Below are 18,935 nucleotides of genomic sequence, written 5' to 3'. Positions count from 1 at the left end.
TAGTAATTAAAATCAAATGAATCTTTCTTGCTTTGCAAAATAAAGCTGTAACTCATGGGCAAATCAGGAAAAAAATGACTTTAGTGTGGATTTATCAAGTGCTTTTCTAGAGGGTTACAGAAAGGTAAGGGTTTACAGTGTGTTTCTGTGTTGGTGGTAAAAATGTGCGATTAGCTGAGCTCAGCTTTCAACTAGAAACAACAAAATGGCTCTGTTTTTAAGTAAGCATGGTTCTGAAGCTTTATTTGTCTGCTCAGAAATCTGAAAAGGTCACTCTGGACTCTTCAGGCATGTTTTAACATTTTCTTGGAAAAAACTACAGCATGTTACCCCATTTGTTGCCATGCAACCAATTCCAAAGCCTATGATGCTCAGACATACTGTAAATGTGGAGAAAAGGTTTCAGCCAGGCAAGTTTCAGCATCAAAGCAATTCTTTGGGATGATTTGGAGGATGTTAAATAGATACGCAGCATTACGCTCCAGACTGTTTAGTATCATAATTGAAAGAATCAAAGGTAGACAAGTGGCCGCTGTACATTTCCATTTGGAGGCCACTGAACAGCCATGAGAGTGAGGTAATGTAATCAAAGTGGCGTCACCGCAATCAAACGGTGGAACATCCCTAAGTATGATTTACATGTTCACCTAGATAGTTTTAGCACAGAATAAAGATAGTTATGTAAAATGATTATGACAGCAGTTATACAAATATTCAGTGATTGGGCACACTGATCAAATCATAACATTACGATCAGGGCTAACCTAATAGTGTGTGCTGTGTTGCCTGCTTGTCCAGGCAACACAGCCCTGATCCGTCAACGTATGGACCGTTTGACTCCTGAGGGTATGGCGTGGTATGAAAAGGTGCAAAAAGGTATGAAGCTTGTATGTTCAGATGCTTGATTGAGCTGAGATCTGTGGAGGATAAGTCAACACCACAGCCTAACTGTTGTGTTAATCAACCCAGTTAAAGGATGATTAACACAACAGTTTAACTGAAGTCCTAAAAGGGGTGCGGGTTTTAATGCTTTTATCTTTTTTTTTATCTCTTTCTCTTTCTCACTGTTTATTCAATGTCACATGCTGTTTTTATTTCAATTATGTAAAGCACTTTGAAATGCCTTGCTGCTGAAAAGTGCTATACAAATAAAATTTGATTGATTGATTGATATACACAGTCTGCAAAAAACACAAACACAACAAATTGCAACGCATTGTGTATTCTGACACCTTTCAGAACCACCGTTTACATGCCAGTACTTTGTTGCATGATACTCCATAGGAAAGCCTTCACTTACCAAGTACATCAATAATCCTTGATCGGCCATTAATATGTTCACTTTTTATATCTACTGACATGTACAGACCAGGAACACCACACTAGAACTGTAGTTTTGATAATACTGTGATCAGATATTGTAACCATCACAGTTTCCCTCTTTTCAAATTCGCTCATAAAACTCTAATTTTTATGCTTGTACCATATTTACTTTGAGGACAAATTATTTACCTTCTGCCAAATGTATCCTAATTTCTGTGGAGTGTTATTCACTTCCTGTGCCAGTGGGTGAGCTGTTCCCAGTAATCAGTTTAAAAACTTGCTCAGCTCTAAATGAAAAGACAAATTCTTGAGGGGCAAATACGCTGACGCGACACCAAAAATGAAGCATTGACGTAACATTAAGGATCCGTCCACACAGAGACAAAACTAGGTGTTATCCACAAAGGTCGTCCTGATCAGACCTTTTGGGAAACCAGAAACAACCGTTTTTGAAACTGGATTCCAAAGTGAAAACATTTCTGAACTCCAGTTTCATGTTTCGGTGTGTCCATATGAGCCACAGGGTTTTCTGTTGTGCCCCTGTTTCTATTATACCGATTTGTTTTTACATTATTTTAGTACTTATTTAAATGTATTTATACAAAAAAGATGCTGCCTATCTGCTGAAATCAAATGACCTGTCTTTTTCTTTCTTTTTTTTTTTTCTTATAGAATAGGATAAGAACCCACTCCAGTATCACTCTGTTCTAGCTCTGCAACTGCTTTAGTTAAAAAAACAAAAAAAAACAATGAGCCCTTGGCATTTCTTTTACTATGTAGTTATCTTAAATAATTTCACATTTGGTATTTAACGTAAACTGTAGTAAAGCTCAAGGTGAAATTGTGTGATTTTTACAGTGAGAGCTGGAAGGTGTTTCAGTTTGCAAATAATCAGAGAGCAATCAAAAGTTTAGAGGGATTAAAAACTGTAATGAGATAACGCTCTGCAAATGATTTAAAATAGCTGGAGAGATTACACTAATGTAATCCAATTTAAAGGCGCCTTCCCCAAATATTTATTATTCAAGCACCATCTGTTTAAAGGCTGCCGGGTCAGTCCAATGTGCAGTTCTACACCAGCAAGGCAATTTTGTTGCCCTACATTTCTGTCTGCCCTGTCTGAAACTCAACAAATAACCCATTTTCTTTCTGGCTTGTTTATGTTTACCCTCGTTTAACATCTGGAAAAAGGACTTTGCAACTTAAATTCCTTTTTGAAGTCTACTGAAGGTCATCCTGAAATCCAGACCAGTTTGACTAATGAGAGTATTTAATGAGCCAAAGGATTTTTATGCTTAAATATTTAATGATTGTGTTGTTCTTTCTTTCTTTCCGAGGCGTTTATGGGGTCATTTTAAGACTTTGTTAGCGCCACTCTGACACAAATCCCAGCTCAGTCTACATAAAACATGCAGAGTGGAGCACAAACGAACACTTTCATCCAGAAATGATCTCCTTTCCAATTAGTCATGCAGAAATGGGTTGGAGGATAACAGATCGTATAAATCCGTAAGCTGCACAAAGTGATAAGACGTTGATTATACTGAGAAACATGAATCTGGAGAATATTTCCAGGATTTGCTGAAAAGTAATGTATTGTTGCCTACTTTTGTTCATTGCTCACTTAGATTTGAAAAGAAATGTATCGAAGTATAACCAATACAGGGTGAAGTATTTGCTTCACTTGAATGTGACTAAATAAAACTTCTAGCTTTGACTGATTGCTGAACTTTGAATTTAGGAAGTTTGGGAACAGCTGACCAGGTCTTCAGGCTTGTAGCGTTGCTTAGGGGGCTATTGGTGTTTGGTTATTCATTCCAGATACGTTTTGTGGATGTGGCTTACGTTTGTGAGAACTATTCAGTCCTCATATACCAAAGTTTAGCTCATTTCCAGTGCAAGTTGGACTCTGTTAGGTCTTTATTTAGTTTAGATCCTGTTTGTTGTGTTCGTCAACATGATTGGAAGGCCTTGTCATGGAGAGAAGTGTGTCTCATTTTGGAGTCTCTGGATTTCATCTTTGTGTTTTTTGTGGAGGATGTGGTTCCGTGAACAATCCTTCAGCATTCCAGGGAAAGGCTTGCAGCCGAGTGTGTAGGGACTATAGGTTGAGAGTCAGCATTTTATTCTCTCAAGCCATGACTCAACTGAAGAAGGTGGACTGCTCCCTTCTGGTTGTGGAGATCTGTCTTTCCCTCAAGTTCAAGAGTTGAAGTGTTGTTTTGTGGGTTATGGTTTGGGCCTTGTCTGCTGTAATGCTCTGGTCTGTTGAGATGAAGAAGAAGCTGTGCCAAAAACTGAAGTTCTCCTTTCACCATTTCTTCCACACTGTCTCTCAACTGTGGTCATAAGATATGGTTCATGATTGAAATGATTGCGATTGTAAATACAAGTGACTGTAATGAGTTTTCTGTTCTCGGTATCCGGACTCACAGCTCGAGATGGGGTGACTAGCGGCGGGATAATTTGGAGGGATAATTTTTAACTGATTTAGTTTATTGATTGAATAATTATCTATAACAAATGGACGTATATTTATATTTCACTAGTGTCACTGAACATATATGGAATATGGACCTGAAAATGTTACGGTTGTTTGTGTGAAGTTTTTTAGATACTCGAAGCATGAACAAGAGCGAACCAGTTTTGGCAGCGCTCCATAACATGAGCGTGTGGGATTTGGCTTGGGAAGAATTAGCTTGTTGAGAAGAAATCTGAAGAGAAGGAGGTCAGCAATCAATTGTAGTCTACAATAGGACTAAGACAACATTTGGGTCCTCTGCAGCGGCTTGGTACGTATACATGGCATGCAAAGTTCCTATCCATGAGCTCTGCAGAGTATTACTCTCTGAGTTTGTCCTTGACCTCAACACAAAATAGACTCTGAAATAAAGGCATGACAATGCAAAGCTGGTATAAAACATCAGCCACGCTGAATACAAAACAATATGTGCAGAAGGTAAGAACATGCAGTGCAGAGTCTCTGAGAAGTAAGGTACCGAATCTGTGTGTGTGTCTTCCTCCAGGATCTTTCTAGAATCTTTTTTAGTCACATATCTTTTTTTCCTCAGTTGTTAGATAAAATGTACATTTGGAGTATAGTATCATAAAAAACAATTACTTTACTCTAAAAGCTGTAATACATTTCAGACTTAGACAACACAATTTTCTATGTTGTTTACCGTTTTATGTGAATGTCCCAGTTGCTTAGCAGTATTTTCTATAATATAATCTAAAACAAGACAATTTATTGTTTTATCTTTAATTCTGTGTATGATGGTGTTAGTGTTCCTTTGTATTAATGTCAATTAAGGCATCAGATGGGGGAACAGCACCAGAAAATGCCTGTCCCTGCATGACTTTGATCGGTATCAGGGACAAAAACAAAAATGCTAATTCAATACATCCCCAACTATTATGTGTGCTAAAAAATGGTGGTAACCAGAGATTTAATCCATCCTGAGGGGAAAGTAAAGGCACTTAGACATTTGTGAATCACTAATTTCTGTAAAATCTTAAAAAAAAAAAAAAACTAGTCACAGCGGTAACAAACAATGAGCAGTAAAATTATTTCCACCATGAACAGAACAGCTGTTTGTTCTGCTGAGAAAACATGACTGCAGATAACAGTTTATGCACAATTCATGATGCACAACAGTGCTGTTTTCACTCTAAATACAACAAAGCTTTTATGTGATCCTTTCATAACAGGCGGGTTTGCATGCACATTTTCAAAAGAAAAAAACCTGCAATGGTTTCATTCACATAAAAAGCATGCATTGTCTTATCAGGCAAACACCTGAGAGGAAATAGAAGCATATATCTTTAAGTTTTATGCATTTTCTGTCTTTTAAAACTCAATTTCTGCAAAACTGACAGGTTGTGGGCAATCGGAGTAAGTTTGGCTCAAATGGACAATGGCTCGCCAAGCTTTTCAGGCTTGTGGATCCAGTCTCACTTCTCAGCTCTCTGGTCCTCCACATCTTGGTAATTCCAAACAAAAACCTGACCTAAGGAAAAGGTCATCATTGTCTTGTCATGAAATAAAACTGAAATGGGATTTTGCTCACATTTCACTTTCAGTTCTGTTGTACAACTCATTCATTCAAATTCAGTTTTATCAATATACATAATGAAAATAAATTAATTAGTTTCATCCAGTTAACACAGGAAAACACAGTTAAAGGTAATAGAAAGTGATACATAACAAAAATATACTGGGACTTGCAATAAGAAACTGAGTGAATTTGTCTGTGTTTCTCCATCCAAACTAAAAGTTCTTGAGTCCCGAATCAATGACATTTACCTGTTGTTTAATAGCTTGGCATTTCATTTTTTTGTGTTGTATTTCTTGTTGCCACTTGGTCAAGATTTCTTTGAAAAAGAGCTTTTTAATCTCACTGTTTTTTTGTTTTTATCATAAATTTTTTTTAATATATATATATATATATATATATTAGAGTAAAGAGGCTGCAGTGGCGCAGTTGGTAGAGCTGTTGCCTTGCAGCAAGAAGGTACTGAGTTCGATTCCCGGCCCTGGTCTTTCTGCATGGAGTTTGCATGTTCTCCCTGTGCATGTGTGGGTTTTCTCCGGGTACTCCGGTTTCCTCCCACAGTCTGACTGGCCTCTCCAAATTGCCCCTAGGTGAGAGTGAGTGTGCATGGTTGTTTGTCCTGTGTGTCTCTATGTAGCCCTGCAACAGACTGGCGACCTGTCCAAAGTGTACCCCGCCTCTCGCCCGGAACGTTAGCTGGAGATAGGCACCAGCACCCCTCCTGACCCCACCAAGGGACAAGGGTGTAAAGAAAATGGATAGATAGATGGATAGAGCAAAGAACAGTGCAAAAGTAGTTTATCCATGTAGCCATTCTAGCTTGTGTAATTATAAATTTTCCCCATTTTATTTGGCCTTGTAACTAACGGAGTTAACATGCTAACAGTTGTAGCATAAGTCAATGGGGTTTACAATAGTAAAAACTAGCATGGCGGCTAACGGACCCGCAAGGTCGATGTAAACTCACTAGTGCAACACACTCAGTCTAGGCAAGGAAGCTATCGTCAGTCCTCTGCTCAGCTGTCTTTTCCATCAATATTCTATCTCCCCACAAGGTTTACTCCAAGCTCTCAGCATAAAACACCAATTAATATCATATACTATTAAAGCATACAAGAATGTCATGAACTGACACAGAACCTTACCATGAGGTTAGCAAGCTGCTCTCGTGATAGCAAATCAGCTAGCAGGCAAAATGCAAATTGAGGGCGGGACAACCAATGTGATTGGCTGATGTTACCCAAAACCACTTATTCTATTGGTAAGAAACTCTGTAAGAAACATATTTTTTCATCATTCTTTTATATGGTTTTAACATGTTTTTAATTCATTAATTTCAGATTTTAACAAATAGATTCAAGAATTTAAACGTTAGTTTTTATCACACACTTATGAAATGAATGTTGTTTTTAATACTTTTAATCCCTTTATGAGAGATTTTCTAATGTGAGTTACATTTACACGAGACTTTTTCATTGACCGTCATTTTGACATACATAAAAAAAATTAAAAATTCCAACACTTTGACCTGGATCCAGATTGACTTGCTGTTTGGTCAAGGATATTTATTTTTTTTCTCCAATTCTACTTAAAGCGTGGATCTTTCTCAAATTTCAAGTTTGTGATTATTCTATGGCTATTAAAAAAACCCCACATATTTCTAGCTTTTTGTATATCTTCACCCCCAGTCAAATACGGCAGCCGCTAAAACATCCAAATCAAAATTACACATGCAAGTTGATTATTCCTGGAAAGTATTATAGATGTATGAAAACCGATGCGTAATCAGCGTCTCCTATTGCCGTTGTTAATTAGTGTTGTCAGTTCATTTCCAGGGAGACAGCTGTTTGTGTCAACGGGAGAACGGACCAGTACGTGTGTAAATAGAGAGTCGGTCTGAACCTCAGCCAAAGCTTTAGCTTCACAGAGCGACTCACATGAGGGAAAGACATGGGTGGAAGCAGAGATTACCGTGGGAGATAGAGTGCGGCTGGTTAAAGAGGATCAGTTTATCTTCACTGAGGCCTGCATGACTCCCTGAGGGCTTTGAGAGAGAGGCTGACTTTTTTTTATTATTATTATTATTATTCATTTGATCATAACAGTGCAGCAGCATTTAGCTTGGATGTGAATTGTGTGGATTTCTGTTGGAAACTAAGACACAGTTTTCTCACAGGATGCGTTTGAAATTATTATTATTATTATTTTATAGAAGTCCCATAAATATCATCCATTTGTTTGTGACTCTTAATTCCTGACATTTACTCTTCAGCTGATGTTTTTTTTTTTTGTATTCCATAACCAGGTGAAGCACTAGTCATGGTAATCTGCCTCCCCCTGCAGGTAACACGGGGTGCTGCAGCAAATCCACATTGGGTTTGTGAACCGATGGGCGTAACACGCATGACTTCTGATTATTCTTTCAAGTTTTGTCCCTGTTGACCAAAATGCTTCTGCAGTCCAAAATCTCCTGCAGCAAAAGTAAGAAAAAAAAAAAGAAAAAAAAGTGTTTATTCTGAAGAAAGGAATCCTATTAGCACATGTAAAGCGTGGCTAGACTAAATTGCAGCCCGCAGCTAAGAATAATTAGGCCAGAGCTGAACGAGGCTGCATAGTATCACATCATCATCCTCTCTATTAGCATCTCTGGATTTTTTTATTTCAATTTTACCTTTGAAGGATTTAAGTTCACTTTAATTCCATATCCGCATCTTTAACTCCGGTTTCTGCACACACACACACACACACGCACACACACACACACACACACACACCTCACATTTGCAAACCAGAGAGAGAGAGAGAGTAAGAGAGAGGGAGCGTGCTCCGGATTAGTGAATATTTTTCTTCATTTAATAAACAATTGGGTGACACAGTTGTGGGGATAAACCTCAAAGATCCACAAGAATGGTGCGGAACGAGGCCGCCGCAGGGCTTTATCCTGCTTCATCAGGAGTGTACATGTGTGCATCCTGCTGGTTTCCCGCTGTAGGTATGCGTGCCACGCCTTCTACACTGACGTAAAGTTAAAAATCTGACCCCTAACGATTGAGCGTCGCCTAAGAAATACATATTGATCACCATGCGTCGCATCTGAAATGCGATGACTTCCTTGGGGTTGCCGTGACAGCTCGTCAGTTTGCGTTTTGGTACAGCGAGAAGGTCAGTCGGAGGGGAAAGCGAAATCAGAGCACCGCCAGGATTTGTGTCAAAAAAAGCCTGAAAATAGATGATTGGTCTGCACCCCAGGCGGCTGTACATTATCAATCAACATCAGGCTGACAACAGCGCCATGATAAAGATGTTAATCTCGTGCATACATGACTTGTCGATGGCTTAATTTCTCAACAGCTCTGACACGAGCAAACTGAAAATGAAGCCTTGAGACCAGACAAGGGGAAGATGTTTGCATTTGGATCTCCCCGTTTAGATTGATGATGAAGGTGCCACAGCAGGCAGTTGTTAATGCCCTTCTTTGTTTTCACCAGGTTCTATTTAAGTTTCAAAGAGCTGCTTGGCAATAATAAAAAAAAAAAAAACGCCCTGAAAAGATGTAAAAAAGTATGATACTTGCAACTACAAAACACAGTGTGATAGACTAACCCAAAGTAGCCCATCATTGGGAAGTGGAATAAAAAGTCCTAAGTTTAGCAAATTTACACATTTAGGCAGCAAATATTGTGGCCATTCTTTTTTGCAAAATTGCTCAAGCACAGTCAGACTGGATAGAGAGTGTCTGTAAAGGGTTCTATCTAAACTATTTGCTTGTAGCTCTGGCTGTTCATTGAAGGTCATTGTCTTGTTGGAAGGTGAACCTCTGCCTCAGTTTCAAATATTTTGCAGACTCTAACAGGCTTCCCATCAACCCAGCTTTCCTGGTAAACAAGAGGACCCTCCATACTAGGGTTGCCACCCGTCCCGTAAAATACGGAATTGTCCCGTATTTGGCTATTAAATGTTGCGTCCCGTATTGAACCAATACGAGCGTATGTTTTCCACGCTCCTTCAACCTTTCTTCGGGGTGGCAGGGGGTCGGGGGGAGGGACGATTTATGTTTTCGCATCCACCTGAATAATGTGTAGCTGCGCCACTGCGCTAGAATAAATGCAATGTACATTATGCAGCAAAGCAAATTAGAAGACATCCATTATGGAGATGCTCGGTTTTGGACGGGCGATGTGCCCCTATTGCATAAACCAGTGTTTTTCTACCACTGTGCCGCGGCACACTACTGTACCGTGAGTGATTGTCAGGTGTGCCGTGGAAATTATCCAATTTCACCTACTACTTTCGGACTATAAGCTGCTACTTTTTTCCTAAGCTTTGAACATGTGTCTTATAGCCCGGTGCGGCTTTTCTGTGGATTTTTCTTCAACCACCAGGGGGCTCTTTAGCAGGAAGTGAATCATTGGAAGTCAAAATTGGAAATCAAAGAAGAACACGCTAATTTTCATTTAGAACAAGCACATGCTAGCAGCAGGCACAATGGAGAAATGTTTTCAAACTCATATGATGCAACTTCTAAGTTCTAAGCTTCTAAGTATCGATCTGGCAGTAGAGGCGGGAAATAAAACCGTGGTAAAGCTAGCCGGCTCTGCGACCAGCCGGTCCAGCACACGATATACAAGTGCGCGGCAGCTCAAGACATTATGGTACTCCCATTTACGTGCTGCTTTCACAATAAAAGCACACATCCGGTCCATGTTTGAGCTACTCAAAATAGGTTTCCAGCCGCTGCAGTTGCAAAAATAAAATAATATATGCTGAAAAACTAAAACAAACAAAAATAAATAAAATCATATATATATATATATATATATATATATATATATATATAAAAAATTTTTTTCTCATACACATAGCTCATCTCATACACATAGATCATATGAGTTGAGCTGCTCAGTGCCTGAGCACTTACCTGTGCGTCTGCCGGTGCTGATGATCCATCTGCCCATGTCCTCCTGCCAGCACACCCAGCCTCCATTTCTGCGACTTCATGGTTCCATGCGGCCAATTGGTCGCCCACCTCCGGCTCTTCGGTGGTCCAGTCTGCGCCCTTGCAAGCGTCCGGACTGGCCACAACTCCTTGACGATGACTCTGCAGGCCGTGTTCCACCCACTATCTTTGTTATTGATCAGTTGTCACTTTGACCCCAACACTGTATTCGTCCTGTCCTTCTGTGGGCTTTTCATAGATGAAGATGTACCCATTGCTGCAAATGTCAGCTCCACAGTTGATATTTGCCAGTGATACCCGCTCATCCTCTGCCTTAAACACCAGCTCTCCACACATTAGATATGTGTAAAGGCTGCTGGTGTCAGAAGTTGTTGCCTGCTTCCAGCAAATAACTGAGGATAGATGGTGTACCTGACTTCCAGTTTTTTCAGGAACTTCAAGGGCTGGGTCAGGTACCACAGGATGTCTGATATTGTCTGGACTGTCTGGCCATGGCAGTATCAGGGTCATCACATCAGTACCATTTAAAAAGCAATCACTCTTTATATTGGACTTGCAGGTGCCACAATTTTCTGAAATCCTACTCCAATAGCTCCCTAGAAGACTACATGTAGTAGTAGTAGAACAATATGTCACCTTGTTGTTCCATTGGAAGAGGAATGACAGGACCAAGGCTATGAATAATTTGTGGACACTTCTGACATCGTTCACAACAGTCAGCTGTGTACAGCTTACAGTCTGTGGTGATGCCATACTGGTCCAGATAGTGTGACATGTAAAACATCAGGACTCCTGGCTTGTCCTGATGTTTTACATCCCTGATCTGCAGAGTTTCAAGGAGTTCATTCTGAACTGCAAAGACATCATTTGGGGGAAAGTCTCTACCTGGATGGTGCATTGCTTCAAAGAAAAACCCTGCAAACAATGGTGTCTCTGCAAAAAGATCAGCAATCTCCTGAGGAAACTGAGCCACAAACCTTCTGACAATGGTCAAGTTCATGACGCTTTGCGTAGTGGCATTCATCCAACAATTAAAAAATGAGTTGGAAAATTTGCAGAAGTACATAGCTGGGTCAAGATTGACGTCCATGTGGACGAAATCATCTGTGTCATTTTGATTTCCATCTTCAGAGTTTTCTTCTAAAGAAAATGATTCCTCTGACGAAGAAAACTCATACACTTCTCCTAAATGTTCCCACATATTTCCAGCATTTGAGCTTCCCGAACAAACATCCTCATCCTTGGAGGACGCATCCAGTTCTTCAGCATCCATGCTGTAAATATGGTCAGGGTCATTTTGAGTGTCATAGTCTGAGCTTTCTTCATCAGAAAACCATTCTTCTGATGAAGAATACTCTTGAGATTTAATCAAAATGTGACTCAACATTCCCAGCATTTCCTTCCTTAGAGGAAACATCATTGTTTGTAGCGTCCATGGTCTCAAAACGGTCTGTGGAATTTTGAATTCCATCCTTAGAGTTTTCATCAACTGAAGATTTTTCCTCCGTTGAAGAATCAATAAAGATTATTTCAAAGTTCATCAGACTTTCCTCACTGTCACAGCTTGCTTGAACAGCCAGGTCCCCGTGTTCATGGGGAACATCAACACTTTCAAAAGTGTTTTCAGTGTTTGCTTCAGTATCCCCAGCACAAGCTTCCAAGTGCAGCTCTGTTTTGATTTCAGTAACACTTTCCAAATCAACAGTGTCCTCAGATGTCAAATCCTTCTCGATGGTTACCTCCTCAACTTCAGAGGAAGTTTCCATGTCTTTCGGCATAATCTCCTCAAAACAAATGTACTTGCATCTATTGTCCTCTTTGCTTTCCACTAAAAGTCCTTCGTCTTGTACCGAATCATCTCTGTGTTTTAAGTTTTCTTCGGCGACGTCCTCAAAACAAAAGTATTTAAAACGTTCGTCAGAAGGGCTCGCGTCTGGAGTGTCTTCATCCTTAGTCCTATATCCCAGGAGTTTTTCAACTCCCTTCGTCACGAGATAGCCAAGACCCCAACCGATCATAAGAATCATTTTTACTGCACTGGAAATACTTTCTAAAATCACTCTTTGAAATCGTCTCTCTCTCAAAGTGTTCTATGTCCAATGAAGTTGAAAAGCAAACTGAGGATTCTTGTATTCCAAATGATGATAATAATCTTTTGAACCTTTATGACATCATCAATGAGAACATCAATGACATGATGATGTCAAACAAACATGTGTCAGGTTCTTGTTTGTTTTAGTTGCTATGGAAACACAATGAGTTATGTATGATGTAAGACTACTGTCGATTAAAAATCCATTCGTAGACATCTAAATTTGTGAATGTAAGTCAATAAATGTGCATAAATTTAGGTTTTGTATTCCAACTCATACATACGTGTAGAAACCAAAGATTTTGCCTATGAGAATACCCATAAGCAAATAAATGAATACAAGCGTTTTTGAAGAAATTGTAAATTAAATGAAAACAGCAGATACAAAGTACAGATATGTAGTGAGTGATTGTTGATGTTTTGATGAGAGACTAGCCTGGTTATTGCCTTCCTGCGCAATTCAGTTTTTTTTTAAATTATTCTTTCTAAATGCATATTTCTGCTCACTTCTGTGTGGAACCATCAGCCGTTATGGCCTGCGCTCTCATTTTGATGCAGGTCCCACAGGTCAGAACTGCAGTGGGTAAAAAGGCTTTCAAATTTTCTGGCCCTGTCACCTGCAGTAATTCGCAGAAGGATTTAAAGTTATCTCTTATTACGTTGTGGAAATTCAAATCAATTTTAAAGGACAAGAGACATCGGCTTACTTGGCTTCCATAACTGCCCTTATGTTTTAGAACGTGATGTCTCGTAGCTGTGTGTTGCGAGTCTGGTCGTATATTTTGGATTTGTTGTATGTTTTATGCTGCTGGCTTGGCGTATAGGCACTCTTTTAAAAGATGTTTTTAATTTAATAAAGTTATTTCCCTGGTTAAAATAAAGGATGCATTATTAGAATTGAGATTACCCTCATTTTACGATTGCTCAGTCTTATCTAAAATGGACTTTTTAAGCTTTATATCATGTCATAATGTTATTCCCTTATCAAAAACATACCTGTAGTTTTGCTTTAATTCTTTCATGAATGTTTGAAAAATCCTTGAGTCTCCCGTGACAACCATCCGGGGGTGCCTAAACGCTTGCTCTCCTTTTACAGTAAACAATGTTTTAAAGAGTACGTTTTATTTTTACTTTGAAATGTGAGAATTCAGTTTCGATTGCTTTAGTTAACTTAATCATGTAATTACACATTGCAAAGTAATTTAAAATACAGAAAAAATATCTGTAAAGATTTATTTTGAACTTTGGTTCTTAATCCCTTTTCTATAACTAGTTAAATCCCATTAGCAATGCTGTGTCTCCATCTGCAATAATGTTCTCTATCAAATTTTGAGACTTTTTCTTTTTTAAGCTTTATTTTGGAACAGCATCTTTAATCCCTTTTTCCTGACTAGTTAAGTTCCATTAGTGATGTAGAATCTACTTTTTTATAATATCCTTTATGAAATAGGCTTTTATTTTGCTGAGCAGTATTAAGCCTTATTTTGAAAGGCTGAAATAATCCCCTTATCAAGCTCCATTAAGATATTGAACCCGATTTTGTTGTGATGTTATCTATGAAACATTGAGGCTTTAATTTTGAGGAATTTCTGTCAGATTTCCTACAAGAGATTAACATAATCTCTTTTTTTAGTTTTAACATTCTTCATCCAAACTGGTGAAACTGTCTTTGATATTTGGGCACTTTCCCTCTTTTAATTTCAGTGGTACATTGCTTGACATAACTTGACATAAATGCTGGCAGTCGTTCTTTTTATTTTCTTTCTGTCAACTTTGCAATTATTTCTGGGTTATTTTGAGTTACTGAAATTATTTATTTATCTGAAAAAGAAAGAAGGCGTGTCCAGCTGGGCAGATGTGTCCATCTCAGCAGGCGGTCTGGTCCGCTCGCTCTCTTTTCATCTCTTGTTCGCCCATGATCCCGTCTGAGCACAGGAGGCACACATTTCTCCGTTTTCCTCTCGGCAGCCGGAGGACTTTTAGGGGCAGCTGGAGCTCTGCTTTCACTTTTTGGTTGTAGTTTCTGAGTCAAGCTTCAAACTGGAGACGCAGATAGAAATCGGCTGCTGGGATCAGCTGATCCAGCTACAGCTGTCGGGTTCTGGTGACTGGGCACCTTGTGAGTCTGAAAGTTTTCTCTCACATCTTTTTCTCTTTCAAACTTTCAGCATTATTTTGTCAGCTTTGTTTGCCGGTCACGTAAACTTATTGACACGTTTCCTTCTTTCTGTAACAGGTTCAGTTTTTATGTAAGATTGTCCTTTTCAGATTTTGAGTAAATGAGCTTTTTTAAAAAACATCTGTTCATCTGAGATATATGTGCAGTTCTTGTTTTTTTTTTGTCATTTTGTAAAATTTTACACGTTAAAGATTTTATGAACTTATTCACTTAATCAAACTTTTTCTTTTATACTTCCATTGTTTGTATGCGCTTTTCACCCATATTAATCAAAAAATAAAGTTGGTTAAAGATTCATTTTACACACAAGACAGCATACTCATCGATTTTATGTAAAATTATTTCATGACTTTTTGCCTGAATGCAACTTTCACTTTACCATAGTTTTACAATCATTACATAAAAAATAAAGAGGAAGAACATATAAAGGGGTCTAATTGGTTTTAATTAATGCAGAAATGCAATAATTATTCCCATTTTGACTAAAATAACATGACAAGCAGAATATCTATGGTTGTTTTTTTTGTATAATAGCATAATTGTTATTTTGATGTCGATACCTAGACTTAGGTGAAATCATAAATGCTTGTTGAACTCAATAAATTATCATGGTCTCTATACCATTCAAAGCAGTGGAGACACTGTACAGATTCGCTTTATTAAATTTGGCATAATTCTTTTTTTCATGATTGTAAATATGTATATAGATAAAATGTTTAAAAGCAGTTTTCAAGTTGCCTAGATGTGCTTAACAACAAGCTGATAGTTGATTAAAAAGTTGATTTATCTTTGTAAATAGCCTGCCTGCACTCTGCTGCATGTTAACATGCTAGGAGCACAGCATGCTAAAACAGCGTTAGCTTAATATGTGTGAAAAGTGGAGCCCTCTTAGTTTCCACATTCTGAATTTTGGTGTTTTTATTATATTCCAAACAGCTTTATTTGTCATTTTTTGTCAGTGAAGGAAAAGTTAACTGGCCTTCATTCAGCTAGCTTGCCAGCAGCTCACAGCAACAAGTGGGGGTGAGCAGGTGTTGAGTGACTCAATGCTAGCTGCAACTAGTTAGCGCTAATTACTTATGTTTAACCAAAAGATACATCAAATTTTCAGTGTGTTTGATTTCCTGTGATTAGTGTGCTCCATGATTGACTTGCTTTAGTTGTGATACCTGATTATTCATGTTCCTGAAGGTAGTAGAAAGTTTTTATTTTGTTAAAATGCTACTATAATGTTGAATAACAATATAAATGTTGCAGACTCTGAAATTATTCATCCTGCTTTCTTGTGAGCTAGTCATGCCAGTTATCACAGGTTTCCAAAGCAATCTCAATGAGAAGAAAATTCTAAAAATTATGAGGCTAAAACTTAAGTAAAATACTAAAATGTGAACTGGTTTTGTATCTTCACAGATGTGAAAAGAAAAACAAAGAATTGTCCAGTGGAGTTTATTATTATTTATCTTCCTATTCAAAGGTTTTGTGTTTGCAAAAGCAAACCAGGCATTTTTTTTTGTTTACTTATTTATATTTTCAAATCACAGGAAAATGATGTAAAATATTCCAGAAAAAAAAATAGATTTATTATTGTGACGTTATGAAGTGTAGCTCGGTGATTAAATCATCTTTGTCTCTTAGACCTGCACAATTAACACCTTATTAACCCCGTGTACGATCCTGTTTACCCAGGTGACACCCGGAAGGTGGAGATGCCCAGCAGAGAGATGGAGGTGGTGAAGGGCCAGATGGTGGTGTTACAGGCCTGGTACAGCCCCAGCTCCGACATCTCCCAAAACACCGTCATTTGGCACTTTACAGGGAATGAGTCCAAGCAGGTGAGAAGCATAATGCTGGGAAAGTGGAAGCATCTACTGTATATCAAATGCCTTGACTACAAAAATACACATTTTGTTCCGAAGTACACAGTTGTAGGCATCTTAGATCTAGTGTTAGGAGTTTGAAACTTGGCCTTAAAGGATCAAATTTTAGGAAAATATTTGAAATTTCCTCCAAAATTTAAGTCAAATATTTGCGTGGAAACATTTACTTTATTTCAAATTTACATTTCAAAGGAATTGACAGAAAACTTGTTTAGATGTAAATCAGTCCTTGTGAACTGATAGAGTTTAACCTCCATAGTTAGCGCCCAAGTTTTTGCATCAATGCATTCCATTGTGACCTTTTTCCCTCTGGGTGTTTCCAGCGTTTTTCGAGCTGCGTTGTGGATTTGTAAACCTGCCGCCGCCCTCATATGTCCCATGACCCTGTTCAAACCTCTACTGGTACACAATGAACAGTCACTATTGAAGAATTACCATAAACTGATGCATTTTTCTGGCTGATCCTCTTGAGTACTATAGCAGAGTTCATTGAACTTAAAATCCTGGGATGAAAATACAACCTAATAGATTTGTTAGGATACAGTTATTATCAATGTGCTCTTTATTATTTTATTTTTTTTAGCGCCCGAGGTCCGCTCACCTTTAAATAAAAGGCTATCAAAACATGGATTATTTTTATATTGCAGGAAAATGCCACTTTTGTTCCTGAGCTGCAGAACCCAGGATAATATCTAACTTTAGAGCTAATGATAATTCACAGTTAAAGGCGGGAACTAAGGATACATGTCAATAACGACACCTTCTCTCTTGCTGCCTCACACTTCCGTCCTGCAGATGCAGATGCATAGCTGTGCACGCGATTAACATAATCTAAACAATTTCAGCGTGTGATGCCTGTGAGCTTATCTCAGACGGAAAATCAGCCTAAATTTCAACATCCTCCATCTGCAGACATCAGGATTATCTTCATGTCAGGATGTCCGCTTCTGTTGTTAATCTGCACTTCTTTGCGGGGCTGCCGCCGGCGGTGTGCTTTACAGGAATACATAAAGTTCATGGCCTTTGAAATTTTGCACGTTTTTAGTTTATTTATTGGGGATTCTGTATAATAGAGCAACACAAAGTGGCAGCATGAGGTGGAAGAGTTCAAAGAGCATGAATAGTTTGCAAGCTATTACAAAACTGTGCAATTGTAACAAAACGTTTAACTGTTTTTTGTTACAAAGAGGAGTTTGTACATGTCTGTTCCTACTTTTAGGGAAGAACGCAGCCATGTTTATCTGCGTAAATCACGGCCAGAGCAAGCCGTGTGGCAGTTACTAAGACTAGAGCTGCTTCATATCCTCCAGTTTCTACGTTCAAATACATTTTCTGAATCATCTTTATAATCATTTTGCTGCAGAATAAATATATAAATATTACATTTAAAGAACTTTTAGATTGTAATGTAATATTTACACGCCTAGGTCAATAAACATGTTCTAAATGATTAAATCTAGCTCTCAGCTAGATAATTTTTTTTCTGAGATTATACACAGTTTATTACCATTGTTGCATATTTGTATAAAGAATATGCAATATTATACCGTTGGATTGATTTCTTTCAGACTTTTGTTCCCAACACAAAATATCTGCAACGTCACTTATTCATCTAGAAACAGCTTTGTAACTTTGTAAGACATGTTTTCTTTGTGCTACTTCTGCATTTACTGCAACCAGATACAAAAACAGGTGCAAACTGCTGCCCACTGTTGGACTTCAGAGGCAGGGTTGCTCCTTCGTGCATTTGTGCAATCTGCTTTGTGAATCCGATGCAGAAATCCAGAAAAAGATCGGAGCAGAACAGCTGCAAAAAAGTGGAAAGGATCGCCCTGCCACGTGAACGAGCGTTTCCTTTTTCCAACGATAATTAACATCTCAATGCCAATCTCCTCTCTCTCCGCGCAGGTGATTAACTTTAGTTCAGGTAAAGTTGGGCACGGACAAAACGAGTTCACCAAGAGAGTGGGCTTCAGCGTGACCATGCCCTCCGCCAACCTCTCCATCTACATCAACAACACGCAGGAGAGCGACTCGGGCCTCTACTTCTGCCACGTCATCGTCCCCGGAGGGCGCGGCATTTCCGGAGAGCTGCGGCTTAACGTCAAAGGTAACGAAACCTTTGACAACGCTCGAATATGTGGAATCTTTACAACTTCAGGTCAAGCAAACACATTTTGAGGGATTTTGGATCGAGGCAGTCCGCTAAAGGAAAACATAAGAAACCAAACTCATCTGCTGTTAAGGGATTCGGTAAGCTCTGAGAGAATTATGTCATCTTCCAGAAGTAGATAGAAACAAGAGCGAGAGGCGGGAGGACGGGCAGGGGGATCTAATATCTACTTATTTTTATGCAATCTGGCCACTGCCCTAAGAAATCTCTACATCACCCGCAGTGGATTAAAACAAATGTGCATGTTCAGGAAAGGGTCACGGATGTATTTTCTCATCT

General features: G+C 38.7%; 1 protein-coding gene across 3 annotated transcripts in view; it reads left to right on the top strand.

Annotated features, from left to right (window-relative positions):
• Nucleotides 1-18,935, top strand: part of esamb (endothelial cell adhesion molecule b) — a 72,330-nt gene that overhangs the window by 43,279 nt on the left and 10,116 nt on the right. For 2 of the 3 annotated variants that reach the window (XM_008425012.3, XM_008425013.3), the window contains exons 2-3: nt 16,293-16,438; nt 18,392-18,593. In XM_008425012.3, the coding sequence (XP_008423234.2) occupies nt 16,293-16,438; nt 18,392-18,593 (348 nt within the window). Of the gene's footprint in view, nt 1-14,138; nt 14,547-16,292; nt 16,439-18,391; nt 18,594-18,935 lie in introns of those variants that run through there. The other variant, XM_008425014.3, reaches the window with a different exon arrangement.

Source organism: Poecilia reticulata, chromosome 13 (assembly GCF_904066995.2).
Source record: "Poecilia reticulata chromosome 13, P_reticulata-male-v2, whole genome shotgun sequence".
NCBI lineage: Eukaryota > Metazoa > Chordata > Actinopteri > Cyprinodontiformes > Poeciliidae > Poecilia > Poecilia reticulata.
This window is presented reverse-complemented; position numbering and strand designations above follow the sequence as displayed.